The following is a 27,048-nucleotide window of genomic DNA, read 5'->3' as shown; positions in this document are numbered from 1 at the left end:
TTTTGAAATAAGAAAGATTCCATTAAAAAAAATCGTGAAAAATGTTCCCGTCTGTGAGGGGAAAAGTAGTTCACAGAACAACCCCTACGGGAAAAATTCCCCGCAAGTCTTTCATGTGAAACCAAGAACATACCCGTATGACTACATAACCATGAATTAAATATTCTGGTTTCTTTCCATCTACAAGAATTTATTTTTCTCTTTTTGAATTATCTTCACAATGAGCACACATTGTAGGTAAAAAAAAACATAAACGAAAAGCTATATTCTATTGCATAATTCTTGCATATTTTTATTCGATATGAGAACAGTAAACATCATTACAATCTAAGCATTTTAGGGTGTTGATTTTTAAAGTTGATATGCCTGTTAAGGGGTCATATACTTTGGAATTACCCATATCCAAATATTGAAGAATGATATGACCAACACGTTCCTTTGATATATTTAAGGCCTCTGCTATCTCGATCAACTTCATTTTACGGTCATTCAAAATCATTTTGTGGATTTTTTTGATGTTTTCGTCGGTAAGCACTTCTTTCGGACGTCCACTGCGTTCACCGTCCTCCGTGCTCATTTCACCACGCTTGAATTTTGCATACCAATCAATTATTGTTGATTTCCCTGGGGCAGAGTCCGGAAACTCATTATCAAGCCAAGTTTTTGCTTCCACCTTATTTTTCCCTTCAGAAAACAGTATTTTATCAAAACACGAAATTCCCTTTTTTCCATTTTTTTCACAATAACAAAAGGTGCTTCACAAAAGACGCTCTATCTCACAAACTAATTGACTTACAGACGTCAAATTTTGACACGAATCATTTGAAGGTTGGTACTATATAAAAATAATATGCATTTAATACTAGCGACGCCATCTCTGTGTCAGACCGGGGACTTATCAGCCAACCTGTTAATTGATAGTAAGAATTAACATACTTCAATTATTCTTGCGAATCGTAACACATTTCCGCATATTTGACAGCATATGTTACATCGATGCATTTCCAGATTTTCTCCATTTTAAATTTCCCACTTGTTGAACAATGTGTCAATTAAGTCAAGATGACTGACAACAGGGTTGATAAAGTTAACACTTTTGTGCTTTTTTTGATACATTTCAACTGCCAAAAGCACCGTGGCACGAGCGCGAGCCATTTGGTACTTTTTCATCACAATTACTCTATATTCTTGATGTTTTTTGTAATTTTGACAAAATTTTCTATGGAAATAAAATTTTGACAAAATTTTCTACAGAAATAAAATTTGCAAAAAAATTTCTCTAGAAATAACATTTTGACAAAATTTTCTATGGAAATAAAATTTTGACAAAATTTTCTATAGAAATAAAATTTTGACAAAATTTTCTATAGAAATAAAATTTTGACAAAATTTTCTATAGAAATAAAATTTTGATAAAATTTCCTAAAGAAATAAAATGTTGACAACATTTTCAATAGAAATAAAATTTTGACAAATGTTTCTATAGAAATAAGATTTTTACAAAATTTTCTATAGAAATAAAATTTTGACAAAATTTTCTATACAAATAAAATTTTCTATAGAAATAAAATTTTCACAAAATTTTCTAAAGAAATAAAATTTTGACAACATTTTCTATAGAAATAAAATTTTGACAAATTTTTTTATAGAAATAAAATTTTGACAAAATTTTCTATAGAAATTTGACATTTTCTAAAGAAATAATATTTTGACAAAATTTTCTATAGAAATAAGATTTTATAAAAATTTTCGCAGAAATAAAATTTTTACAAAATTTTCTGCAAAAATAAAATTTTGAGAAAATTTTCTATATACAGTGCACTCGCGGTAACGTGAACACCGCTTAAAGTGAACACGCTTTCCATACACTAACTACTAATGCTGAAAAACATGAAATTTTACGTTAAAGGCAGATTCACAATGCCAAGTACAATTTACACATACGGAATTTTTTAGTGATCTACTTTGGCTTTCTTTTTCGTGAATTTTAGTTATTAATTTAAATTGCTTTATAATTCCTTACCCACTGATATTTTTCCAAACTCTTTCTTTTAAATTTTTTCATGAAATTAAAAATTAAGTTTTTAATATTACTCATAACAAAAATAAAAGACTATCACGCTAAAGTGTAAACCACCCGAATATGGCTATCTATGTTTTGTTCTGAAATTTTCTGAAGTTCGTTAACGTGAACTTTTTCGCTAAGGTGAACTCCCTTGGTTTTAATTAGTTCACGTTACCGCGAGTTCACTGTAAATAAAATTTTGCAAAATAATATTTCTTAGAAAATCAAAAAAAAAAAATGCCAAATCTGTCTAAATTAAAATATACGTAGACTTTTACCATAGTCTTTAAATTTGATATTATGTAATTTTAGAAACTTTTGGCTTCGGAAAGTATATTTCTAATAAATTTTTAGTACTTTTGCGTCAACGTAATTTATCATCCCTGACTGACAATCAAAGTTTCAATATGGCAACTGGTGAAACTGAAAAATATGACTTGAATTTTTGTTTATTTTAACTTTTCAAATTTTACCAATGTTACCATTTCTGGGTTTATTTAAACAGATATTAAAAATCCGTTAAAACTTTTCATTAAGCTTTAAAAAAATCAACACTGTGGGAAAAAGCTTTACTATCTCTCTTTTTGTGCTTTCAACGAGAGAACATTGTTGCTGTTGCCTTCGTAACCGACCATATGATTGCGGCTCGCTCAACTGTTTCTCCATTCATCAAGTAAACGTATTGTGAAACGGTTCGGTTCGGCTAATTCTGCTATCCCGTAGGTGTGTGTGTGTGTGTGTAAATGAGTGTTGTGTATTTCTTCACACATAAAATTGCTGTGAATCAAGATTGTACCAAGAATCTCTATTAACCACAATTTCATACTTGTCCGCACTTTGAAATATCGAAAATAAAAATGAAATTAAATTCACAAAATCAAGTGAAGAATTGAAAAAATGAAAAAATATAAAGAAATACCTTTAAGAGAAAGTGTAGAATTGTCGAAAATCGATGATGTCATCAAACATACAAAATAAAAACAAATCCAACAATGAAACATATGGAACCTTTTTTATTTTGCATTTTGGACTGTGAATGAACAACAACGCAGAATATATATTATATCCAAAATTAGATTCTTTCAATCATCAAGCAACAGAAAACATTAGAAACGGCCATGGCCATTTACACACATAGTCGGTATAAAGTTGGCCCCGCCGTCGATGTTTCAATTTACTGAATCATTTATGCCGTGTCTATAATGTAGACTGCCGCTGTTTTATCCCATGATATACTGCCTAATGTTTATTATATCGACATATTTGGATTTAGAATGACAAAACCTTCATTGGAATGTCTTAATTATTGTTATGGAATTTTATCGAGAAAATAATCCAGTTTCTTCATTGGCTTGAACTTGAGTTCCCTTGAGTGTTCGAACATGTTAGAAAACATGGGAACATTTTCAGGGAAAGTAGAAAGTGTGTGTTGTTATTGTTTGCCCAATGTGAGAAGAATAATTGGGTAGTGTGGTTGATTGGCTTTTTGAAACTCTGCCAATTTAGGATTTTATGTCCTAATTCAAACGATTTTTGTTTTTGGTGGGAGACCTGTTCCAACCAAGTTTTAGGTGTGTGCTCTAATTAGTATGTATATTGCGGTCGTGCCTTATTTTTATGAAAATTTTGTCTTTACTGTTTTGGCACTCCCAAATATAACATTTCTTCATAGACATCTATTAAACAATTTTGAATTTTGAGTCACCCACCAAAGCAAGTACCTAGTCATCATATTCTCTGCTGCTACTGCTTGTTCTTCTTGGAAGTTCATAAAGAAGAGAATTTGAATGTGAATCTTTTGAAAACAAACGAAACGTCTGATTTGTTTATATTTGTTGAGTAAATAAATTATCGAATGTGGCAAGGGGAAGAAACGTCACGGAGGCGGCCATCCACAGATTAGTAATAGTACCTCTGTTTACACATAAACAACAAGGCAAAAATCTTTGCCACCGCAATTGGAAAACTTTGCTTTCAAGTTTTGTTGGTGTACATATTGTGTTATCAATTGTATTCTTTTTTATTAAATAATTGCGGAAATGATAAAAGCAATCTTTTTATATGGGCTAGAAGGTATAATATATTGTCAACTTTTTTGCAAACATGTCATCTATTTGGATAGGGCACCTAATGCTAAAGTTTGTACTTGACGTTGCACACTGGTAGAGAAAATCCCCTTCATTAAAGATTATAGATTATACTACACGCAAGTGTAAAGGAATGTAGAGGTATATAATAGGGTAGCACCGCGTTTTAAATGCATAAATACGGTGTTGCTCTATTAAAACATGTCATCTATTTGGATAGGGCACCTAATGCTAAAGTTTGCAAACTGGGAGAGAAAGTCCCCTTCACTAAAGATTGTAGATTAGAGTATACTACATGCAAGTGTAAAGAAATTTAGAGGTATATAATAGGGTAGCACCGCTTTTTAAATGCATAAATTCGGTTTTGCTCCTTCAGGTGTACCACCCTGCGTAAAAAGTGATAATAAAAAGTGTCACTTGCAATAAAATGTCACTTTATTTAAAAATGACATCCATTTTTATATATAAAAAACCATATTACGTTTCGGACATAAAATGTTTTTAAATATAATATGCTTAGATGCAAACATATATTAATTTAGAAAGAGAGACCTAGAGAGTATGCTGCAAGTAAAATAATGGAAGTAACCAATTGGTGCCTTAAAAATATATCCACACAAAGAAAATTTCATAAATTTTTTTTTACCAGTGTATGCCCTAAGGTGAAATATAATATGTTTGAACAATACAAACAATATTTTGTTTGGACCAATCCTGAAAATACATATGCTTGAAGCAAAATGTGTTTGGGTTATATATTACAGAAGCGATTTTTTTGAGGGTGTATTACCAATTTTTTTTTGCATATCTTCAGGCGTCACAATTTGACAAAAATTATTTACGTATTCGTGTCATGTTGGCATTAGTAAAATATTTTAGTTAAATTTTTCTAATATAAACCTACATTTTCTTTCATGGTGGGTTCACTTTTTTCTGGGTGTCTAAGTTAAAATTTAAGTTCGAGTTTTACTCGAGAATATCAGAACATGTACGGTAAAATCTAAAAAGTATGACATTAGGTATGTTCGCGAACTTTTCCAGTAAAAAATATCCAGTAAAAACTAGCAAGAGAGTAAGAGTGTATTTTACACTCTTTGCTTAAAATTGCTGAAAAGTACACGGTATCCAGTAACTATTTGCTGCTAAAACATTGAAAACAAGAAACGAATCCTGTGTATCTAACTTCCAATCGTAGTTGCCGAACATGTACATTGTATTGGTACTTTGTTTGTTATCAATAACCAGCTGGCAACGTATGCTATGGTTTGCAAGATTTTACTGGGAAAAAAATCTCTAGCAAAAACTTGCAATTTCTCTATCTCATAACTGTCAAATGTAGTCTCTCTCCGGCTCTCTTATGCTGGCGTTTTGGTGTAAACGAACGACTTCCAGTAAAAATTTGTAATAATTATCAAAAATTATCGGGTTCTCGAACGGAGCTATTTAGTGGTACAAAAGTATCAACGCTTGCAAAAAGTGCAAAATTTGCCACAAAAGATACACAACGGTAATACTGGTACCACCACTCAATGTTTCTGCTTAGCTACGATGCTGGTAAATACGAATGTCAGGACATAGATGAAAAATTCAGTACTTTTTTCAGTACTTTACAACATTCCAAAGTAACCCACGAGCTAAAAAGTATTTTTACTGATACTACAATAAAATCAAAAACAATTTTGTTTAGTTTTTCATTTATACCTCGTTCACATTAGGCTCGAAATCTACTAAAAGTAGATTTGAAATTCCTTTTTTATAAGGTAAATGACAGTTGAAATCTAGTCAAAGTGGATTTTGAAAATGTAATGTGAATGAGTTTTTAGCTCTATTACAAAAAAGGATATGTTTGAAAATTGTTTGAATTTATGTCATTTTCTTCAATACACCATAGTTTCAAAACATTTGTCCCACAACCATATACTTTTAATGATGTTAATGGACAGGAGCTTTTGTGAAATATCTGTATACCGTTTTTGGAAGACGTTCTTATCGTAATTAATATATCTAATATGAGCTAATATCTATCAAAAACTGGTCAAGTGTGACCGTACCTTAAGACCCCAGCAAAACAATTTGGAAGTTCTTCTAAAGGCACAACTTTAAAAGCACTTCCAAAACTGTAGTCCCAAAGATGTTCTTTATTTTAACTGCACAGGAAGTTCATTTGAGTCAATTTTTTATAACTCGCTTTTTTCACATTTTTAATGAGAAATTTAAAATTGTTTTGTTTTAAATAGGTTAAAAATAGATTAAGACTTCATAAAATGATACAAATTGTTTAAATTTTGCCGAAGAAAATTTTAAATCCATTCCAGAAATCTTGCGAGTTTTTGAAAATATATTATATCCTATCTCCCCAAATCAGGCATATATATATATGGGAGCTATACCCAAATCTTAAGCAATTTGAACCAAATGTGGCACATTGCTAAAAAGTTAATTATACTATCAGTGCAAAATTCAAGTAAATCGGAATGGAGCTTTGACCTCTGGTGGTCCTATCAATCGGGGAAAATAATCTGAACCGATTTCTATGAAATTTAGCATACTTGACAATACCATCAATTGTACTCTTTGCGGAAGTATTGTACTTTTGGAAGAAAATAAAGGCAAGAATTTTGCCTCTGGGGCCAATTAAATCCATATCGGGCGAAAGATATATATGGAAACTATATCACGTAAATCGGCGTAAAACGTTGGCCTCTGTGGTCATATGAATGTAAATCGGGCGAAAGATAAACGTTCCAGACAAGCGTTAGAATGCATTTCGTAAAAAATTTGAAAATTAATTTAATTTTCAAAATACAACATATTTTATTAATTCACATCAAAAACACTGAATTAGCATTACACCTTAAGAAGTGATGCAAATTCAGTGCAATGGCTACTAAAATGGTGGACATCCGTCCTATGACAAGCCCATGTTAAATTCATCGCTTCTGCGCCAATTTTGCATCACTTCCGGATCCAAAAAGAACATTTCCACTACATTTTTTGGCGACGCTTTTTTTACTGGTTGGTACCTACCCAGCAAAAAAATTTGGAAGTTCTTCGAAAAGCACAACTTTAAAAGCATTTCCAGAAGATGCACTCCCAATGATGTTCTTTATTTTAACTACCCATGAAGTTCTTTTAATTCAATTTTTTATATCTTGGTTTTTTCATACTTTTAATGGGTAATTTTAACTTTTTATGTTTCAAATAGGTTAAAAACAGAGTAAGAATTCATAAAGTGGTAGAAATCATTTAAATTTTGTCGAAAAAAATTCTAAATCCAATCTGAAAAATTGTGAATTTTTGAAAATATTTGAGGTCAAACGTTTCCGACAGGCAAATTCAGTGCAACGGCTGTAGAAATGCAGGACTTCCGTCCTATGACAAGCCCATGTAAAATTCATCGCTTCTGCGTCAATTTTGCACCACTTCCGGATCCAAGAAGAACATTTTCATTACTTTTTGGCGACTCTTTTTTTGCTGGGTATTTGATTCCTTTTGGTGTATTCATCCATGTGCCGGGAAATACTTCGAGTTTTCTCAGTGCTCTCTTTTTTCAATTTAATTATGTGATGCCAACTGTTATTAGCTATCGTTTCATTTGAACGTTTTTTTTTTTTGTTATGTTTCATAATTAATGTTGTATTTATAATTATTCCAACGAGTTAAAGTATGTGCGATGAATATGTGTGGTGAATAAAAATATAACATTTCCTAACAATACGATAATATTTTGAACTTGCAAGTTATTACAAATGTATGAACCAGAAAACTCTAAAATAAGTTCGTCAAAGTCAATCGTCAACACCCGTGTTGTCATACATTTAATTTTCGGCAGTGGGTTTTGGGTGAGTTTTATCCGTTGTTAATATGAGCAATTGACGGACGTTACCATGGCTTCGCATGAGATGAATAATACGATATCCGAGTGAAAAGTATACAACATCTCCACCAAATTGTGCAAAGCCGATTGAAACATATAGATATTCGTATAATATAATGGGACCGTCAAGACCATTATGGGCATTGTACAAGGCATCAATCATGCTGAGTACCAGATTACGAAAGCTTTCAATGGCCACCGAGGTGCAATGGTTAGCATTCCCGCCTTTCATACTTACCGAATCAACCTCATAGAATTGACTTTGCCCAGCTTTTGCTATTTCTAACATATTTCTTAAGAAAGAACGCATTCATCTATATGGTATTTATATTTCTATACACCATTTTGATACAGATCAAATTAATTAACAAGTGAATGTTATTTAAATGGGCGATTATATTGATGTGATAATGCCATGTCATTTTTATGACCAGGTTCATTTAGGAGAAGAAATGGGGTTGTTGATTATTTCTAGTTTCTCCCGACATGAAAGATTGCAAAAAGATCTGTAGTTGTAGAGATTTTAATCAGAATAGAAAAAAATTAAAAATCGATTTTTAAAATTTTTGAAAAGTATACTTTTTCAAAAATCGACTTTTTTACAATTTGGAAAAATTAAAGTAGACTGCATTTTTTGTTTTTCAAATATAGTTTATAATCTTAGCTTCAAACATTTATTGTATTAAATTTAGGACTAAGAAAAATTTTCCTTAAAGTAAAGGAACCCATTTTTTAAAGAAATCAGATTTAAATAAACATATGTATTGAATGAATAGATTTAAGATAAAAGGCTGCAAATATAGGCTAAGACTTGTTTTGAGGATTCTGCATCTTTGGTTTATTTTTGGTTTTGGTTTTTGAATTAAAAAAATATTTAAACACCATATATGGCTTTTGTTTGTGTTGAATATCATAATTTTTATAAACAATTATATACGGTGCACTTGCACTAACGTGAACTAATTAAAACCAAGCGAGTTCACGTTAGCGAATTTTTGCGAATTTCAGAACAAAACATGACCATATTCGGGAGGTTTAAACGTTTTAGCAAGATAACATAGTCTTTTATTTTTGTTATTAGTAATATTAAAAACTTAATTTAATTTCATGAAAAATTAAAAAAAAGAGATCGGAAAAATATCAGTGGGTATGGAATTATAAAGCAATTTAAATTAATAATTAAAATTCACGAAAAAAAGTTAAACTAGATCACTAAAAAATTCCGTATATGTATTTGAAATTGTACTTGGCGTTGTGAATCTGCTTTTAACGTCAAATTTCATGGTTTTCAGCGTTACGGAGCAGTTAGTGTATGCGTGTTCACATTAAGCGGTGTTCACATTATGCAGTGTTAACGTTACCGCGAGTGCACTGTATTATGTGTTTTTAAAAGGTGAAATGAGCATATGTCTTCTCTGGGTGTAATGCAATTTCGACTTTTCTGTTAAAAGTCGATTTTAGCCAACATCAAAAGTCGATTAGTCGATTTGAGTTGATTTCAAAATTAACAAAGATCGATTTACGATTTTGGAATTAGGGATCTATAATGCAAATTAATAATCAATTTTTCGATTAATGACGATTTTCGATTTTTACAAATCGAAATTCAAATAATCGATAATCGAATTTCATAGAAATAGTGAAAATATTCGATTTTATGAAATCTATTGTCTTTTTACAATTGTTGTCAATAATATTTGATAAGAAATACCAAAAATAAATGCTGCAGTCAAACATGTTATTTTTTTCAATTTGTTTAATATATATTTAAAATGTTAAATATACAATTTTTAATACGTACGGTAATTCATTATTTTGCACATATCCAAATAATGAAAGACCTGTATAAATTCAAGGAAATTAAAAACACAAAGGATTCATTTCCACCAATTTAATATTTTATTTAATAAAATCAGAATTTTTATTCTTATTGGTAATGGAAATTCTATGAATAAATATTAAGAAATATGTGCGAATTTCCTTACATTATTTTTGATAGTCAAAAAATTTGTAGTTCAAAATCTAAAATAGATTTTTGATAGTGAAAATTAAGAATTACTTAAAAGTCTAAAATTGATTTTGCGATTATTTTTAGGTTAATAATCGATTACGACTTTTCTAGATTTTCATGCTAAAATTCGAAAATTCCCTATTTTGAATCCCTATGCTCTCGCCTGTCTCATGGGGTATAACATTTTATTTTATTGTATTTCCTTCTTCTATAAACACTAAAATGAAATATGTATTGTTCTATGCTAGGAAACACCTAGCAATGGAAATGCAATGGAATTTAGTTGAATCAAGATAGTTATTTTTGCCACAATTATTAAAGTACACGACGATCACAATAAATGTATGTACATACATTTATCTCAATTGACGTTAAATACAACCGTGTTGATCAAAAACTGCTCCATTGTAGTTTTTTTTTTTTTTAATTGCTAATAGAAATAAAAATGCTGTTTGTAACAATCAATGACGCATTGATTATCCCCTTTATGAGCGGGTATCTACTGAACACTCATAAGATGAAATTAATATTAGCTCGTAACCAATGAGGTAGAGTTGAATTGATTTAGAACTATTTTTTTTTATAGAAAATCATCAATAATACTTATTACCTATGGTTGTATGTGTGAATGTGTCTTTTTTAAAGAATTTATAGTGGATTTATAAACGTATTTTTTCTTTACTTAATATTCCATAAGCATTCCAAGTTTACCTATATGACACATTCACTTTTTTTCAAGACCTGACATCGGACATTTGCAAAAAAAAAAGAATTTATCATTGAAAGGAAAACAATTAAATGTAAATAAAAATTGAAAAATTTTAAATGTATAACCCCTATTATAAGTTTAATTGATATGTCGGTAATATTAAGTTTTCAAGAGCTCTTAATTAGAATTAAAATGTAGTGAAAATATAAACAAAAAAAAATCTTATCAAAATGTCCAACATAAGTTGTTTTGTTGTCGATTGTGTGGGCTATACCCCAAAAAAAAAATAAGTATGTCGGCAGAAGATACATTATTTTTATTTATACGCCACATCAAAACTGAATTAGAGGCATTATAAGATTTTACATTTGTTTGTAACGCTTCAAAAAAAAAAGATCTGCTTGAGTTCCGTATAGTTCTCTATTATTATTCTCTACTCATTCTAAGGCAAATATCAATTTTCCGAAACCGAATTAATACTCAGGCAAGAGGTTGATATACAGGCGAAGCAGAAACAGTGTTGCCAGATACCTTTGGTGAAAAATCATCCTTATACAATTTTGTTATTTATGGGGTTTGATCAATGAACTAACTACGAGGGTAGCCTTTTATATTTCGGGATTAGAGAACAAAAGCAAATATTAATCATCGAAAATAGCTTTATTGTTTTTCAAAATATTCCCAATTAAGATCTATATAACAGGTTGGCTGATAAGTCCCCGGTCTAACAAAGGAAAACACATTTTTTTGTCAAAATTCGTTTTTATTATTCAACATAGTTCCCTTCAAGAGCGATACAACGATTATAACGACCTTCCAATTTTTTGATACCATTTTGGTAGTACTCCTTTGGTTTTGCCTCAAAATTGGCCTCCGTTTCGGCGATCACCTCTTCATTGCAGCCAAATTTTTTCCCTGCGAGCATCCTTTTGACGTCTGAGAACAAGTCGCTGGGGGCCAGATCTGGAGAATACGGTGGGTGGGGAAGCAATTCGAAGCCCAATTCATGAATTAAGGCCTCTGCTATCTCGATCAACTTCATTTTACGGTCATTCAAAATCATTTTGTGGATTTTTTTGATGTTTTCGTCGGTAACCACCTCTTTCGGGCGTCCACTGCGTTCACCGTCCTCCGTGCTCATTTCACCACGCTTAAATTTTGCATACCAATCAATTATTGTTGATTTCCCTGGGGCGAGGTCCGGAAACTCATTATCAAGCCAAGTTTTTGCTTCCACCGTATTTTTTTCCCTTCAGAAAACAGTATTTTATGAAAACACGAAATTCCTTTTTTTCCTTTTTGGTACTATATAAAAATAATATGCATTTAATACTAGCGACGCCATCTATGTGTCAGACCGGGGACTTATCAGCCAATGTCATATACTAACAGCTCGTACCAAATTTCAACCGGATCGGATGAATTTGGTTCCTCCAAGAAGCTCCGGAGGTCAAATCTGATGATCGGTTTATATGGGGGCTATATATACGTATGGAGCGATATGTACCAATTTTTGCATGGTTGTTAGAGTCCATATACTAACACCAAATTCAATATCTCATTTAATTAGAAGATTGCTAATATTTGTTTCTTTAATTTAAGGAAAATTTGCCTTACTTCAAACACATGCGATTTTAACAGAGGGACGCGAATTTCTAAAATTCGTGTTCTAAATTTAAAGAAGGAATGCAAAGATTGTGAACTTTCTTTTAATTAAAATGTCTTTATTTTAAAGAAGGGAGCCACCGTGGTGCAATGGTTAGCATGCCCGCCTTGCATACACAAGGTCGTGGGTTCGATTCCTGCTACGACCGAACACCAACAAGTTTTTCAGCGGTGGATTATCCCACCTCAGTAATGCTGGTGACATTTCTGAGGGTTTCAAAGCTTCTCTAAGTGGTTTCACTGGAATGTGGAACGCCGTTCGGACTCGGCTATAAAAAGGAGGTCCCTTGTCATTGAGCTTAACATGGAATCGGGCAGCACTCAGTGATAAGAGAGAAGTTCACCACTGTGGTATCACAATGGACTGAATAGTCTAAGTGAGCTTGATAAATCGGGCTGCCACATAACCTAACCTAACCTAACCTTATTTTAAAGAAAATTGTCATTAATATTGTGTAAATTGCGTGACCTACACTCAACAAAAGTGAACCCTCTATTTCACTAAATTCAATTTAATTTTATTTGAATTCATGGAAAGTTTCCTTTACTCTAATAAGCTTTTGCGTACGTTAGTTAAGTGAACTAAAAAATTAAAAAAAATATATATACAAATTAAGCAGAAAGATTTACTAAATTCGTACTTCTCACAAAATAGTTCATTATTTCTTTAAATTGTAAATTTTACTACAAATGCGTCCATCATGAACTTCGTATGACACTAAAGAAATTCTTGCAATTTTTAACTCCAATTTTTTCCTTCAAACTACAAAATTTTCTTTAACAAGTGAAAAAAAAATAACTATGTCTAATAAATTCTTTAAGTTGTCGAAAAATATTTACTTATTTTTGTGTTATCGGCGTGATGTCAACGTTTGTAATATGTTTAGTTAAAATTTTCTAAAAATAATCTATCTTTTCTAAAATTAATCAAAATTTTTCTTCCTGGTGGGTTCACTGTTTTTTTTTTTTTCAATGTATAATGTAGGTTTCATATTCTTTCTTATTAGGAAAATATTTCGAGCAGTGTACGGATAAATCCACGATTCATCATCTGTCACGATGTCATAGACGTGTTTTGAAGCACCGCGATCGTATTTTTGCAGCATTTCTTTGGACCAAACGTCACGAGTTGCCCAATCCCGAAATATATAGAAGGCAACCCTCTATATCGGATACATCAAAAATAGAAATATTTTCTTTATACGAAAAAAAAACTTTAAACTTTTGACTACCGATGACCACTTAGGAAGACATTCGAAAACGACATCAAAATCTATTTTCCCACTTAGTTTTGATTTAATTTCTCGATGTCATTTTAAAGTAGAAGCTTTAATCTAAATAAGCTATAAATATTTTCAATATTGGTGAGCACTAAAATGCAACGAAAAATACGAAATTTTGAGATCATTTTTCCACTGTATGTCTCTAGTAAATCGTCATTCGTTTTTTTTTTTTCAATGTATAATGTAGGTTTCATATTCTTTCTTATTAGGAAAATATTTCGAGCAGTGTACGGATAAATCCACGATTCATCATCTGTCACGATGTCATAGACGTGTTTTGAAGCACCGCGATCGTATTTTTGCAGCATTTCTTTGGACCAAACGTCACGAGTTGCCCAATCCCGAAATATATAGAAGGTAACCCTCTATATCAGATACATCAAAAATAGAAATATTTTCTTAATACGAAAAAAAAAACTTTAAACTTTTGACTACCGATGTCCACTTAGGAAGACATTCGAAAACGACATCAAAATCTATTTTCCCACTTAGTTTTGATTTAATTTCTCGATGTCATTTTAAAGTAGAAGCTTTAATCTAAATAAGCTATAAATATTTTCAATATTGGTGAGCAATAAAATGCAACGAAAAATACGAAATTTTGAGATCATTTTTCCACTGTATGTCTCTAGTAAATCGTCATTCGTTTTTTTTTTTCAATGTATAATGTATGTCTCTAGTAAAACTATAGCTGATATTTTTCGGGTTCCTTTTTGTATTTTCGAAAAATACTATAGGCCAAATAGCGTTTATTTTCGTAAGGCCATTTGGTCACAATTCAAAAATCAAGTTTTCAGAACAAACTCATATATGTAGCTCTTGAAGTAACTGAGGAAGGTAGGAAATTACAATTTTTGTGCTACATGCTGTTAGTACAAGTAAAAACGGAAGAAACAATAACTTGTTTAACATTAGGTTTATTTTGGTAGTGAGAGGGTTAAACCAAAAATGCTTTAATCCAAAGATTCAATATCTCAGCTAACTCATAGATTATTTCTTTTAATTAAAAAAGTTTATATTTAGTTTAAGGAAAATGTGAACTCTCTTTTAATTAAAATTAATTTTAAAGAATTTTATTAAAATTGTATGCATCATGTGTATACACGTGTTAAATAGAAGGAAGCCATCTCCTATTGGGGAAATATTAACTAAAACATAAAAATTTCCATTATCTAAAATAAAGTTAAAGTGTTTTTTTTTTTTTTTTGTAGATTAATATATTTTCTAGTGTACTCGAAGAATTACCGGAGTTTTTATAGGAATGGATGACCTCTAACATTGAATATTGGTTACCAGTAGCCGACTGCGAGTAACACCATAACTTGGGGTCCAGGTTTGAATCCTGCAGCAGCCCTACTTTTTTAAAAGGAATTTTTGTTAACTTTGTTATCATGAAATATTTTGTATAATTTTTCGTTGTCAAGTATGTTATGCTTGTATTGAAATACTTTTCTGTGCAAAAATAATATAGGCGGTATACTGAGAACGAATTCTTTAAGGAATTTTGCACAGGCTTACACTAATAGAAAAAATTACTTTCCAAAATCGTGAACGGACGGTAACAAAATGAAACAGAAACGGTAACAAAATGAAACAGACACAACGAAACAGAATGTTTACGATTTCATGAACCACTTTCGTTTTACTTTAGCTATGAAAAGTCTTAAAATATTCGTTAGACGTTCTTATGACAATTCCGTCGATGGTGCAATGTGCAAAGGCGACTGTTAACCCTCTAATGCTCCAATTTTTTTGCCAGCTGATTAAATTGTCAATGTTAACGACATAAAATCAAGAGAACTAAGCAAGAAAAATTTATACCGTAAAATTCAGAATATGCTTCAAAGCCTCTTGAATAGTTTCAAATAAGTTTTCTTTTTATTTTGCCAATTTTTGTTGTCTTAAGGTGTGTTTTACTAAAAGCTTCCTTATTAAATAAAGCCCGCCTAAAGGCGGGCTTGGGCATTAGAGGGTTAATGCGTATGGAGCAGTTCTCAGTTCGACAACACATGTGTGTTGATTCACTTTCATGAACGAATCGTTTTGAAATGAGCACATCGTTCATGATTTTTTCGATGGGTGCAAATATTTATACCAGATAATAGGAATTTTTGCTGGGTATCAATTAAAATTCGGGTTTTCGAATTTTTATTAAATTACAATTAGTCAATTTTGTTTGCTATTACAATTCGATTGGCTTTTTTGATCAACATCAAAAGTCGTTTAATCGATTAAACACGATTGCCAAAAAATTCAAAAGTCGACTTCGACTTTCGTTGAAACATTAATCATCAGTAAACTTCAGAGTTATTATCAGCAACCCGCGCTATTTGAAAATCATCAGTTGCGGTTAGAATATTAATAAAAAAATTGCATAATATCTAGAACAAAAATACTATTCTATGTAAAGGGTGATTCTTTTGAGGTTAGGATTTTCATGCATTAGTATTTGACAGATCACGTGGGATTTCAGACATGGTGTCAAAGAGAAAGATGCTCAGTATGCTTTGACATTTCATCATGAATAGACTTACTAACGAGCCACAACGTCGAATTTTCAGTGAATGGGCCCTAGAAAAGTTGGCAGAAAATCCGCTTTTTTATCGACAAATTTTGTTCAGCGATGAGGCTCATTTCTGGTTGAATGGCTACGTAAATAAGCAAAATTGCCGCATTTGGAGTGAAGAGCAACCAGAAGCCGTTCAAGAACTGCCCATGCATCCCGAAAAATGCACTGTTTGGTGTGGTTTGTACGCTGGTGGAATCATTGGACCGTATTTTTTCAAAGATGCTGTTGGACGCAACGTTACGGTGAATGGCGATCGCTATCGTTCGATGCTAACAAACTTTTTGTTGCCAAAAATGGAAGAACTGAACTTGGTTGACATGTGGTTTCAACAAGATGGCGCTACATGCCACACAGCTCGCGATTCTATGGCCATTTTGAGGGAAAACTTCGGAGAACAATTCATCTCAAGAAATGGACCGGTAAGTTGGCCACCAAGATCATGCGATTTGACGCCTTTAGACTATTTTTTGTGGGGCTACGTCAAGTCTAAAGTCTACAGAAATAAGCCAGCAACTATTCCAGCTTTGGAAGACAACATTTCCGAAGAAATTCGGGCTATTCCGGCCGAAATGCTCGAAAAAGTTGCCCAAAATTGGACTTTCCGAATGGACCACCTAAGACGCAGCCGCGGTCAACATTTAAATGAAATTATCTTCAAAAAGTAAATGTCATGGACCAATCTAACGTTTCAAATAGAGAACCGATGAGATTTTGCAAATTTTATGCGTTTTTTTTTTTTAAAAAGTTATCAAGCTCTTAACAAATCACCCTTTATATGGACATATGACTTAATAGAAAACACTGAAAAAATAACCTATATTTTATTTTAGCATATAACATTTATATGCTATATACATTTATAACACTGAAAAAAAGCATGCCCGGTTCCAAAGATTTTGTCTTTACAGTAACAATTTTGGTATTGATTCCGAGTCAAAGAAGCGGAGAATTCAAATAAGGATACTTTTAAGATACAATTCTCTTTTAAATTTGGGTTTAGTGTATTTGACTCTAGGAAGCAAATTTTAATTTTTCGCTTTATCAGCTTTTTTTCTTCATATACTATCAAAGTCCTTTAAAAACAAGTTAACGACAACTTTTTTTTCCAAATTCAGACACGACTTCCAGTAAAAATTATGCTATGTTTCAAGTAAAAACGTCTTTAAAAATAAGTGTTGAAAAAAATGTCCTACTTTTTTTTTAACGATTTTTTGCTTTGTAGTCAAGATGCTAAAACCCAGCAAAAAAAGCGTCGCCAAAAAAGTAATGAAAATGTTCTTTTTGGATCCGGAAGTGGTGTAAAATTGACGCAGAAGCGATGAATTTAACATGGGCTTGTCATAGGACAGAAGTCCTCCATTTCAACAGCCGTTGCACTGAATTTGCGTCACTTCTTTAGGTGTGATCCGATTTCAATGTTTTGGATGTAAATTCAAAAATTCTGTGATATTTTGTCAAATAAATACTTTTTATAATTTGTTATAATTTTTAATGGATTCTAAGCCTCAAATATTTTCAAAAATGCACAAATTTTTCAGATTGGATTTAGCATTTTTTCGACAAAATTTAAATAATTTGCACCATTTTATGAATTCTTACTCTGTTTTTAACCTATTTAAAAAATTGAAATTATCCATTAAAAGTATGAGAAAACCAAGTTATTAAAAATTGAATTAAAAGAACTTCCTGGGTAATTAAAATAAAGAACATCATTGGGAGTGCATCTTCTGGAAGTGCTTTTAAAGTTGTGCCTTTGGAAGAGCTCCCAAATTTCTTTGCTGGGAAGCCAACAAATTTAATGACAATTTCATTATTTTAAACAAATTTTCTGAATTATTAAAGTCAATTTGACCTTAGCCCAAACAATTTTTCATTCATGTTATGATACCCATTTTCACTTAATTATAAGGACAACACGACTTCATTGAAAAGGTTATCGACTTTTGGAAAATGCGTCTTCTACGCTAAGCAAAATTTGCATTCCTATTTTAAGGGCATGAAATCTTTGAAATCTCACGACAATCTTTTTTTAGTGTAGACTTCAAACAAACAACTAAAAGCATTTTCATCTGAGTTTATTTAAATGTTTTGTGCATACAGCAAAAAAATCAAATTGCATTAATTCGTCTGCTGAGAAACACCTATCGTTGTTCGTAAGTTATATTCTAATTTTTCCATGAGTGAATGATATGTTAAATATATGTAAAATTCCGGAAATTAATTTCCGGTTTAGGAGCACTAGCTATTATAGCATAAACATAAATTGTGTAGATCTAAGGGGCCAATTAAAATCACTATGCTGTTGTGTATACAGGCCAACTACTTTTCAAATATAAACAATTATTACTTGATATTAACATTTAACCTCTAAGTGGTGCATATTTATTAACACATCACATTTTCTTAGAACCAATAATTATCTGCCAAAAAAAGAATTGTGAATCATATAACATAGAAATACAATTTTATTTTCTCACATCAGAATTAACATAAAAAACAACCCAACATGGATGAAATAAAGGGGTTTTTCAGGCAAGCCGGCAAAGAGTTCCTCAATGCGGCTGGCGATGCTGCCGTTGGTGCTGCCAAAGAAGTTTTGGGAACGGCTATCAATGAAATTTTCATAAAGAAAGAAGCCGAAACTAAAAGGATATTGCCCAGTATTAAAAATATGAGAGTGGTAAGTAAATTTAATAAGATTTCCTCAATCTCCCCCATTTATATATAGAAATAAACTTAATGCTATATTTTAAAATGAATCTCTATTAAAACCATAATATATCCCCACATCCATTTCATCAAAATTTTGAGGTTTCCCAACGAACCCAATTGGTATGTAACAAAAGAAAATAAACATGGTTAGAGAAATTTGTAAAAAAAATCGTTTATTGTCTGACTGTTATGTATGTGGTTTTATCTCGATTGTTTTTTTTTAAACTTAATGTTCGATGTTTCTCTCCCTCTTAAATGTTAATAAAGAGAATTACAAGCAAAACAAAAAAAAGTTTTCAGAAAGTCATATTTATATTAATATTTTTATTATGGTAGAAGAATCCATACCAATTACCCCAAAAAATATCACAAATATATTTTTTTTTGTTCAATTAACACCTTGATTGAAAGTTGGAATAAATATTCTATTAAAAGATTTATTGTTTAAATTATTTTTTAATTAATTAATGTCTTACATAAAGAAATTATACTAACACATATATTGTTTGGATAAAATAATTTTTTAATTGACTTCTGTGATTGATATATATTTGTAAAAAATATTGCGAACGCAAGTTAGATGGTTTACACTGAAAAAAAATATTGAACTAATATGTACCCAGCAAAAAAGAAATTGGAAGTTGTTCCACACACATTTCATTTTAAAAGCATCCCAGTATCATCCATTAATGTTTTCCACTTCCGATGAAGTTCTTTTGGACCAGTCTTAGAAAATACGCTATTTGGGCTTAAAAGTCGAAATTTAAAAATGTTGACAATTAAGAGTCGCAAAAAAGAATAGAAAATTTATAAAAAAAAGTAAAAAAAAATAAATAAATGTAAAATGAAAAATTTCTTTTTCATTTTACATTTATCTTTTCATTTTTAAGTCTTTGTTTAGTTTAGTTCAGATGGAAAAATATGTTTATACAAAAACATGCGATGAAAATAACAAAATATAAAGATACAATCTTTTGAAAAATGTGTGATAAAAAATTTGCCGCTGGTGATTTTTAAACTTGTGTTCTTTATTTTTCAGTCATACTAATAAAGAACATCTCTAGAAGTAGTTAGAATATTATACCTTGATGTCACAATCACAGTTGCCACAGTTGGTAGAATTCTACCAAAAAGGTAGATTTTTTACTGTTTGGTAGATTGGTAGTATTCTTTATGTTTTGGTAGATTTTGCAATTCAATTTTGTGTAGAAATAAAAATTTTAAAATTTTTACAAAATTTTCTATAGAAATAAAATTTTGACAAAATTTTCTGAATAAATAAAATTTTTTCCAAATTTTTTCTAGAGAAATAGAATTTGGACAAAATTTTCTAGAAATATAAAATTTTCTATAGAAATGAATTTTTTTGCACAATTTTCTAGAACAATACAATTTTGATAAAATTTCTAGAGCAATAAAATTTTGAAAAATAATTTTTTTTAATTTGGTAGATTTTTGGTAATATTTTGTCCAAATTTTGGTATATTATTTTTGGCAACAGTGGTCACAATACGATCGTAACACAAACATTTGTATTGACGTTTCGGTGCATCGTATTCAATGGCGTTTGTGGCTGAGTGTGCTAAGGCATTCTGTAAAGGCGCCAAAAGACCCAGGTTCAACCCCCACTGGGAGCGAAAAAGTTTTTCAAATTGTAAAAATTAGATAATAAGAAAATAAAGCAATGCCGTTCTATTAAAAGCCCCTGTAAAATTCATTGGAGATGATCCAAGTTTGCAGTACTTCCGGATCACTAACCTTCCCTTAAGGATTTTGGTATTGATTTGGACCCAAAGATGCGGTATCTTTGAAATGACATTTTAGGGAACATTAAATCTATACAATTAAAATTAGGAAACAGATTTCATTTTTCGAATTTTCATTCCCTTTTTTGCGAATTAGTAATAAAGATATTCACGCATAAATAAAAGTCAGTTAAAATATTTATATCATAAAAGATACTTCAAAGTAAATCATATTTTCTTAAAAAAAAAAAAAAAACTTTAAACTAATAGCCTGTATTTGAATTTTTTTATCCATAGATTCAATATCTCAGTTAATTTAAAGAAAATTTATTTAAATCAAAAATGTGTTTCTTTACTTTAAGGAAAAATTTCCTTACTTCAAAAACATGTGACTTCAATTAAAATTAAAAAAACAAAAACAAAGTTTTAAAGCAAAGATTATGAATTTTATTTTAATTAAAACTTCTTTATTTTAAGGAAAATTGTCTTTAATATTATGCAAAATTTACTTAGGTTTCTCAATCTTTCATATTAGGTCAATATTTTTTTTCGTATACGAGAAGAGTTTTTCCGGCTTTGTTTGTTTATGGTGTTATAGAAAAATAAAAACGTTATCGAAAGCGTCCACATTTTAACATTTTCACTTCAGTAATTTTTATTGGACAAACTACTGAGTTCAATTATTAGACATACTACACCCAAAGAAAAAAGTGCCTTCGTTCGCAACGAAATTTTAAACAAATGAAATTCGCCTTTAATGCAAAGTATGTTCAAAATGCAATTAGAGTCTAAAATATTTTCTCTAAGGGTAAATAAAGCAGAATTGTTGACAAACGACGCAACGATTTTTTATCTGCAGAAGAAAAGTTTGTTTTTCTAAAATGTTGTTCTTCAGAAAAGTAAACTCTTCAAAGACACAATCTTCCCTACGCTTAGGTAAATGTTTTATGGTATCGGATAAATGTTCTTATATTTGCATCATTTATTCTCACACAATATTTAATATTAATATTTATTTCTTTGAAAACGCCTGGGATTTCCACCATCCACATTAACATTCTTGTGGTCTTCACTATTATATCGTCAAATATAATAAATATAAATAGTTATAAATAGTTATCATTTTATGCAACCATTTAGGAAATTCCATCTTTTTTAATTGCAATCGATGGAAAATTGTGATCACAAACAAGATTGAATAAGAGATGTTCTACGATTATTGATTTATCTGCACTGAAAAAAATATTTGCGTGATATTAAGATTACGCAACCAAAATTTTAGGATGAAACATATATAAAATATTAAGGACAAATTTCATTAAAATAATGAAATTTTAATTAAAATAAAGTTTATAATCTTTCAAAAAATTTTTTTATTAAATTTAGGACACACATTTTGGACATTTGCGTCCCTCCGTTAAAGTCGAATGTCTTTGAACTAAGGCAAATGTTCCTTAAAGTAAAAAAACACATTTTTGATTTAAAGAATTTGTCCTTAAATTCATTGAAATATTGAAATCTTTAGATTTAAAATAAAAGCGCTTCAAATTTAGACTAATGGTGTTTTCTTTTCTTGTAAAAAATGCGCACTTTTTTGCATTTTGCCAGGAAACTGTACTTTTTAGGTTCTTTTCTAAAAAACAGGCAATGCCACGCATAGAGGCAAATTGCGGGTATTTTCAGCACTGCCGACAAACGAGAGTGCTGCGACTGCCCTGTTTCCACCTTTGAATTCTCTGTACAGACAAAATGAAGAAAAAACACTTTTTTGAGAAAAGAAAACAGCATAAAACTTATTTTGAGGATTTAGCATCTTTAGTTTAAAGTGTTGTTTTTTTGAATTAAGGAAATATCTTTTACTTGGAAGTATCCGTTATAATTTGAATTTTTAAACTGGCATTTGGATGTTAGAGAATAGCTTTATTAATACACAGCGAAAAGAGAATTAAAATTAGGATACAGATCTTATGTATCTAATTTTCATTTTCTTTTCGAAATATATTAATAAAGCGCTTCACATACTCGTATAAACAAATGTCAGTTTAAAAATCCAAATTATTGCGGATATTTCAAAGTAAACAGTGTTTTCTTCATTTCAAAAAAAAAAAAAAAGTTAAACCAAAGACGCTAAATTCTCCAAATAATTCTTAGCCTATTATTGAAGCGTTTTTATCTTTAATCTAAAGATTCAATATTTCAGTTAACTTAAGGGCGATTTCTTTGAATCGAAAATGCGTTTCTTTACTTTAAGGAAAATTTGCTTTAGTTTAACGCTATATGGCTTTAACGAAGGGACACAAATTTCAAAAAAAAAAATTTGTAAATTTTAATTAAAATTTCATTACTTTAAAGAAATTTGTCCTTAATATTTTTTAAATTGTGCATCCTAAAATTTAGGTTGCGTAATCTTTAATATCACTTAGATATCTTTTTCAGTGTTTATAATTACTTTTTTAACTTGTTAAGGAAAATTTCCAATTTAGAGGGAAAATGGAGTTAAAAATTGCAAAGTTCATGATGGAAGCATTTTTGGTAAAAATTAAAAAATTTTGGAAAATTTGAGCGATTTTGTGGAAAATACAAATTTAGTAAATCTTTATGCTCCATTTGTGTATACACTTTTTTAGTTCACTTTAATAAGGTACACAAAAAAGTATAAATTATTAATTTATAAATTAATTATAAAAATTTTATGAATTATTGTAATTATAAGTGATGTAAACTTTCTCATATTGGTAAAATTTTAACTAAAACATTATAATTCTAAGAACTGAAATAAAGTTAAATTGACTTTAGTGCGTATGCGAGTTCACTGTTTTTTGAGTGTAAATTATATCAAACTTCTTAAGAGGTTGACTGATAAGTCCCCGGTCTAACAAAGAAAAACACATTTTTTGTCTAAATTCGTTTTTATTATTCAACATAGTTCCCTTCAAGAGCGGTACAACGATTTTAACGACCTTCCAATTTTTTGATACCCTTTTGGTAGTACTCCTTCGGTTTTGCCTCAAAATAGGCCCCAGTTTCGGCGATCACCTCTTCATTGCAGCCAAATTTTTTCCCTGCGAGCATCCTTTCGAGGTCTGAGAACAAGAAAAAGTCGCTGGGGGCCAGATCTGGAGAATACGGTGGTGGGTGGGGAAGCAATTCGAAGCCCAATTCATGAATTTTTGCCATCGTTCTCAATGACTTGTGGCACGGTGCGTTGTTTTGGTGGAACAACACTTTTTTCTTCTTCATATGGGGCCGTTTTGCCGCGATTTCGACCTTCAAACGCTCCAATAACGCAATATAATAGTCACTGTTGATGGTTTTTCCCTTCTCAAGATAATCGATAAAAATTATTCCATGCGCATCCCAAGAAACAGAGGCCATTACTTTGCCAGCGGACTTTTGAGTCTTTCCACGCTTCGGAAACGGTTCACCGGTCGCTGTCCACTCAGCCGACTGTCGATTGGACTTAGGAGTGTAGTGATGGAGCCATTTTTCATCCATTGTCACATATCGACGGAAAAACTCGGGTGTATTACGAGTTAACAGCTGAAAACAACGCTCAGAATCATCAACACGTTGTTGTTTTTGGTCAAATGTGAGCTCGCGCGGCACCCATTTTGCACAGAGCTTCCGCATATCCAAATATTGATGAATGGTATGACCAACACGTTCCTTTTGTGGATTTTTTTGATGTTTTCGTCGGTAACCACCTCTTTCGGGCGTCCACTGCGTTCACCGTCCTCCGTGCTCATTTCACCACGCTTGAATTTTGCATACCAATCAATTATTGTTGACTTCCCTGGGGCAGAGTCCGGAAACTCATTATCAAGCCAAGTTTTTGCTTCCACCGTATTTTTCCCCTTCAGAAAACAGTATTTTATCAAAACACGAAATTCCTTTTTTTCCATTTTTTTTCACAATAACAAAAGTTGTTTCACAAAAGACGCTCTATCTCACAAACTAATTGACTTACAGACGTCAAATTTTGACACGAATCATTTGAAGGTTGGTACTATATAAAAATAATATGCATTTAATACTAGCGACGCGGATGTGTCAGACCGGGGACTTATCAGCCTACCTGTTATAGTGTTGATGGGGATAAAATCCAACTTTTAAATACAGGGGTTCTGATCCGATTTTTCACCATTTCCGGATGCATGGGAATATATATGAAAATTTAAAATTTGAGAAGGGCACCAGTCTAGTGATAGATCAATTACTTAGTACCAAATATCGGTAGAGATTTTATGGCCTACAAATTTTTCTATGAGTGAAGAAATTGTTGTTGTGTTATATACTCATAAGTCTGCTAAAAAAAGCAGTCGGTATTTGCTGTTAATATCTGGTCTATCAGACTATAATTCGTAAGATAGTATTTTTTGTATATTCCTACATAGAATGAAAATTTACATTTTTGGATTTTAAATAGAAAAAAATTAAAAAAAAACTTATCTTCAATCAAAATTTTTGTTAATTGCAATTTTTTCCTAGTATTCATTTTAGTTCTATTTAAATTTGAATCGTTTTCCTTCAAATGTTTCGTTTATTATTGTTATGCTTGCAATAATAGTTATTGTATAGTTTTATTTGTTTACTTGTAAAAATATGTAATTAATTTATTCTATCACATATTTACTAAAATAATTTATTCAACTAATTATTCCATATAGCTTGGTGAAACTGCTGGACCTTCACATAGACCACGGCAAAACACACAGAATTTTGAAGTTATACGACAGCAATGTTTGGCTAGTGGATCACTATTTGAAGATCCTGAATTTCCTGCAAGTAATGAATCTCTCATGTTCTCAAGACGACCGGATCGTTATATTGAATGGCTTAGACCCCATGTAAGCAGAACAAACAATATTTTTATAAAATCTTAGCAATTAATAAAAAAAACACTTTTAAAAATATTTTTTTTTTAGGAAATATGCGATGATCCCCAATTCTTTGTGGAGGGTTATTCTCGTTTCGATGTTCAACAAGGTGAATTAGGCGATTGCTGGCTATTGGCAGCCGCTGCGAATCTCACACAAGATGCAAATCTCTTCTTCCGCGTCGTGCCACCAGATCAAAGTTTTGAGGAAAATTATGCTGGAGTTTTCCATTTCCATTTTTGGCAATATGGTAATTGGGTAGATGTTGTTATAGATGATCGTCTTCCCACATCGCGAGGTGAGCTAATGTATATGCATTCAGCTGAAAGAAATGAATTCTGGAGTGCCTTATTGGAGAAAGCCTATGCCAAGTGAGTTGGTATTTTGATTTTTGTTTTGCAAACAAAAATTTATATGTTTTTTATCATCCGACAGATTACATGGTTCTTATGAAGCCCTTAAAGGTGGTTCCACTTGTGAAGCCATGGAAGATTTTACCGGTGGTGTTACGGAATGGTATGATCTAAAAGAGGCTCCACATAACCTATTTAGTATACTTGCCAAAGCAGCCGAACGTAATTCCATGATGGGTTGTTCCCTAGAGGCAGATCCAAATGTATTAGAGGCCGAAACTCCAGAAGGTTTGATACGTGGTCATGCTTATTCCATTACCAAGGTATGCATGATTGATATCATAACGCCAAATCGTCAGGGCAAACTACCTATGGTGAGTTAGATTTACAAAATTTCAGTTTGTTTTTACTTGCAATTCTAATTATTGTTTTTCAATAATTTAGGTACGTTTGCGCAATCCTTGGGGTAATGAAGCCGAATGGAATGGTCCCTGGAGTGATAGCTCTCCCGAATGGCGTTATATACCAGATGAACAGAAACATGAAATCGGTTTAAATTTTGATCGTGATGGTGAATTTTGGATGTCGTTCCAGGACTTTCTGAAATATTTCGAACGTGTTGAAATTTGCAATTTATCCCCTGACTCATTGACCGAAAGCCAACAAAATGATGGTAAACGTAAATGGGAAATGTCCATGTTTGAAGGTGAATGGACGGTAGGTGTTACTGCCGGTGGTTGTCGTAACTTTTTGGATACTTTTTGGCATAATCCTCAATATGTTATAACTCTGGAGGATCCTGATGAGGAAGATGATGAGGGCAAGTGTACGGTTATTGTGGCCTTAATGCAAAAGAATCGTCGTTCAAAACGAAATCTTGGCATGGAATGTCTAACGATTGGTTTTGCCATTTATCACTTAAATGATCGAGAATTTAATGTCCGTCCACAAGGGTTAAGTTTCTTCAAGTATCGTTCTTCCGTTGCCAGATCACCACATTTTATTAATACGCGTGAGGTAAGTGTATAACGTATACAATTTTCCCACATTGATAACTTTCTCTCGGCTTCCGTTGCAATTAGCGAGGACATCTTC

At 31.3% G+C, this 27,048-nt stretch overlaps 1 protein-coding gene across 4 annotated transcripts in view; it reads left to right on the top strand.

Moving 5' to 3' along the window:
- Positions 1–2,675: 2,675 nt before the first annotated feature.
- The window catches only part of CalpA (calpain A), a 31,001-nt gene continuing 6,628 nt past the window's right edge, over positions 2,676–27,048 (top strand). For 2 of the 4 annotated variants that reach the window (XM_075309436.1, XM_075309433.1), the window contains exons 1-7: positions 2,676–2,788; positions 18,749–18,946; positions 19,078–19,098; positions 25,391–25,570; positions 25,649–25,971; positions 26,036–26,327; positions 26,398–26,970. In XM_075309436.1, coding sequence (XP_075165551.1) covers positions 18,773–18,946; positions 19,078–19,098; positions 25,391–25,570; positions 25,649–25,971; positions 26,036–26,327; positions 26,398–26,970 — 1,563 coding nt within the window. In that variant the 5' untranslated portion in view covers positions 2,676–2,788; positions 18,749–18,772. The remainder of the gene's footprint in view (positions 2,789–18,748; positions 18,947–19,077; positions 19,099–25,390; positions 25,571–25,648; positions 25,972–26,035; positions 26,328–26,397; positions 26,971–27,048) is intronic. The other 2 variants (XM_075309434.1, XM_075309435.1) reach the window with 2 other exon arrangements.

The sequence above is a fragment of the Haematobia irritans genome, chromosome 5 (assembly GCF_050003625.1).
Source record: "Haematobia irritans isolate KBUSLIRL chromosome 5, ASM5000362v1, whole genome shotgun sequence".
NCBI classification, from domain to species: domain Eukaryota; kingdom Metazoa; phylum Arthropoda; class Insecta; order Diptera; family Muscidae; genus Haematobia; species Haematobia irritans.
This window is presented reverse-complemented; position numbering and strand designations above follow the sequence as displayed.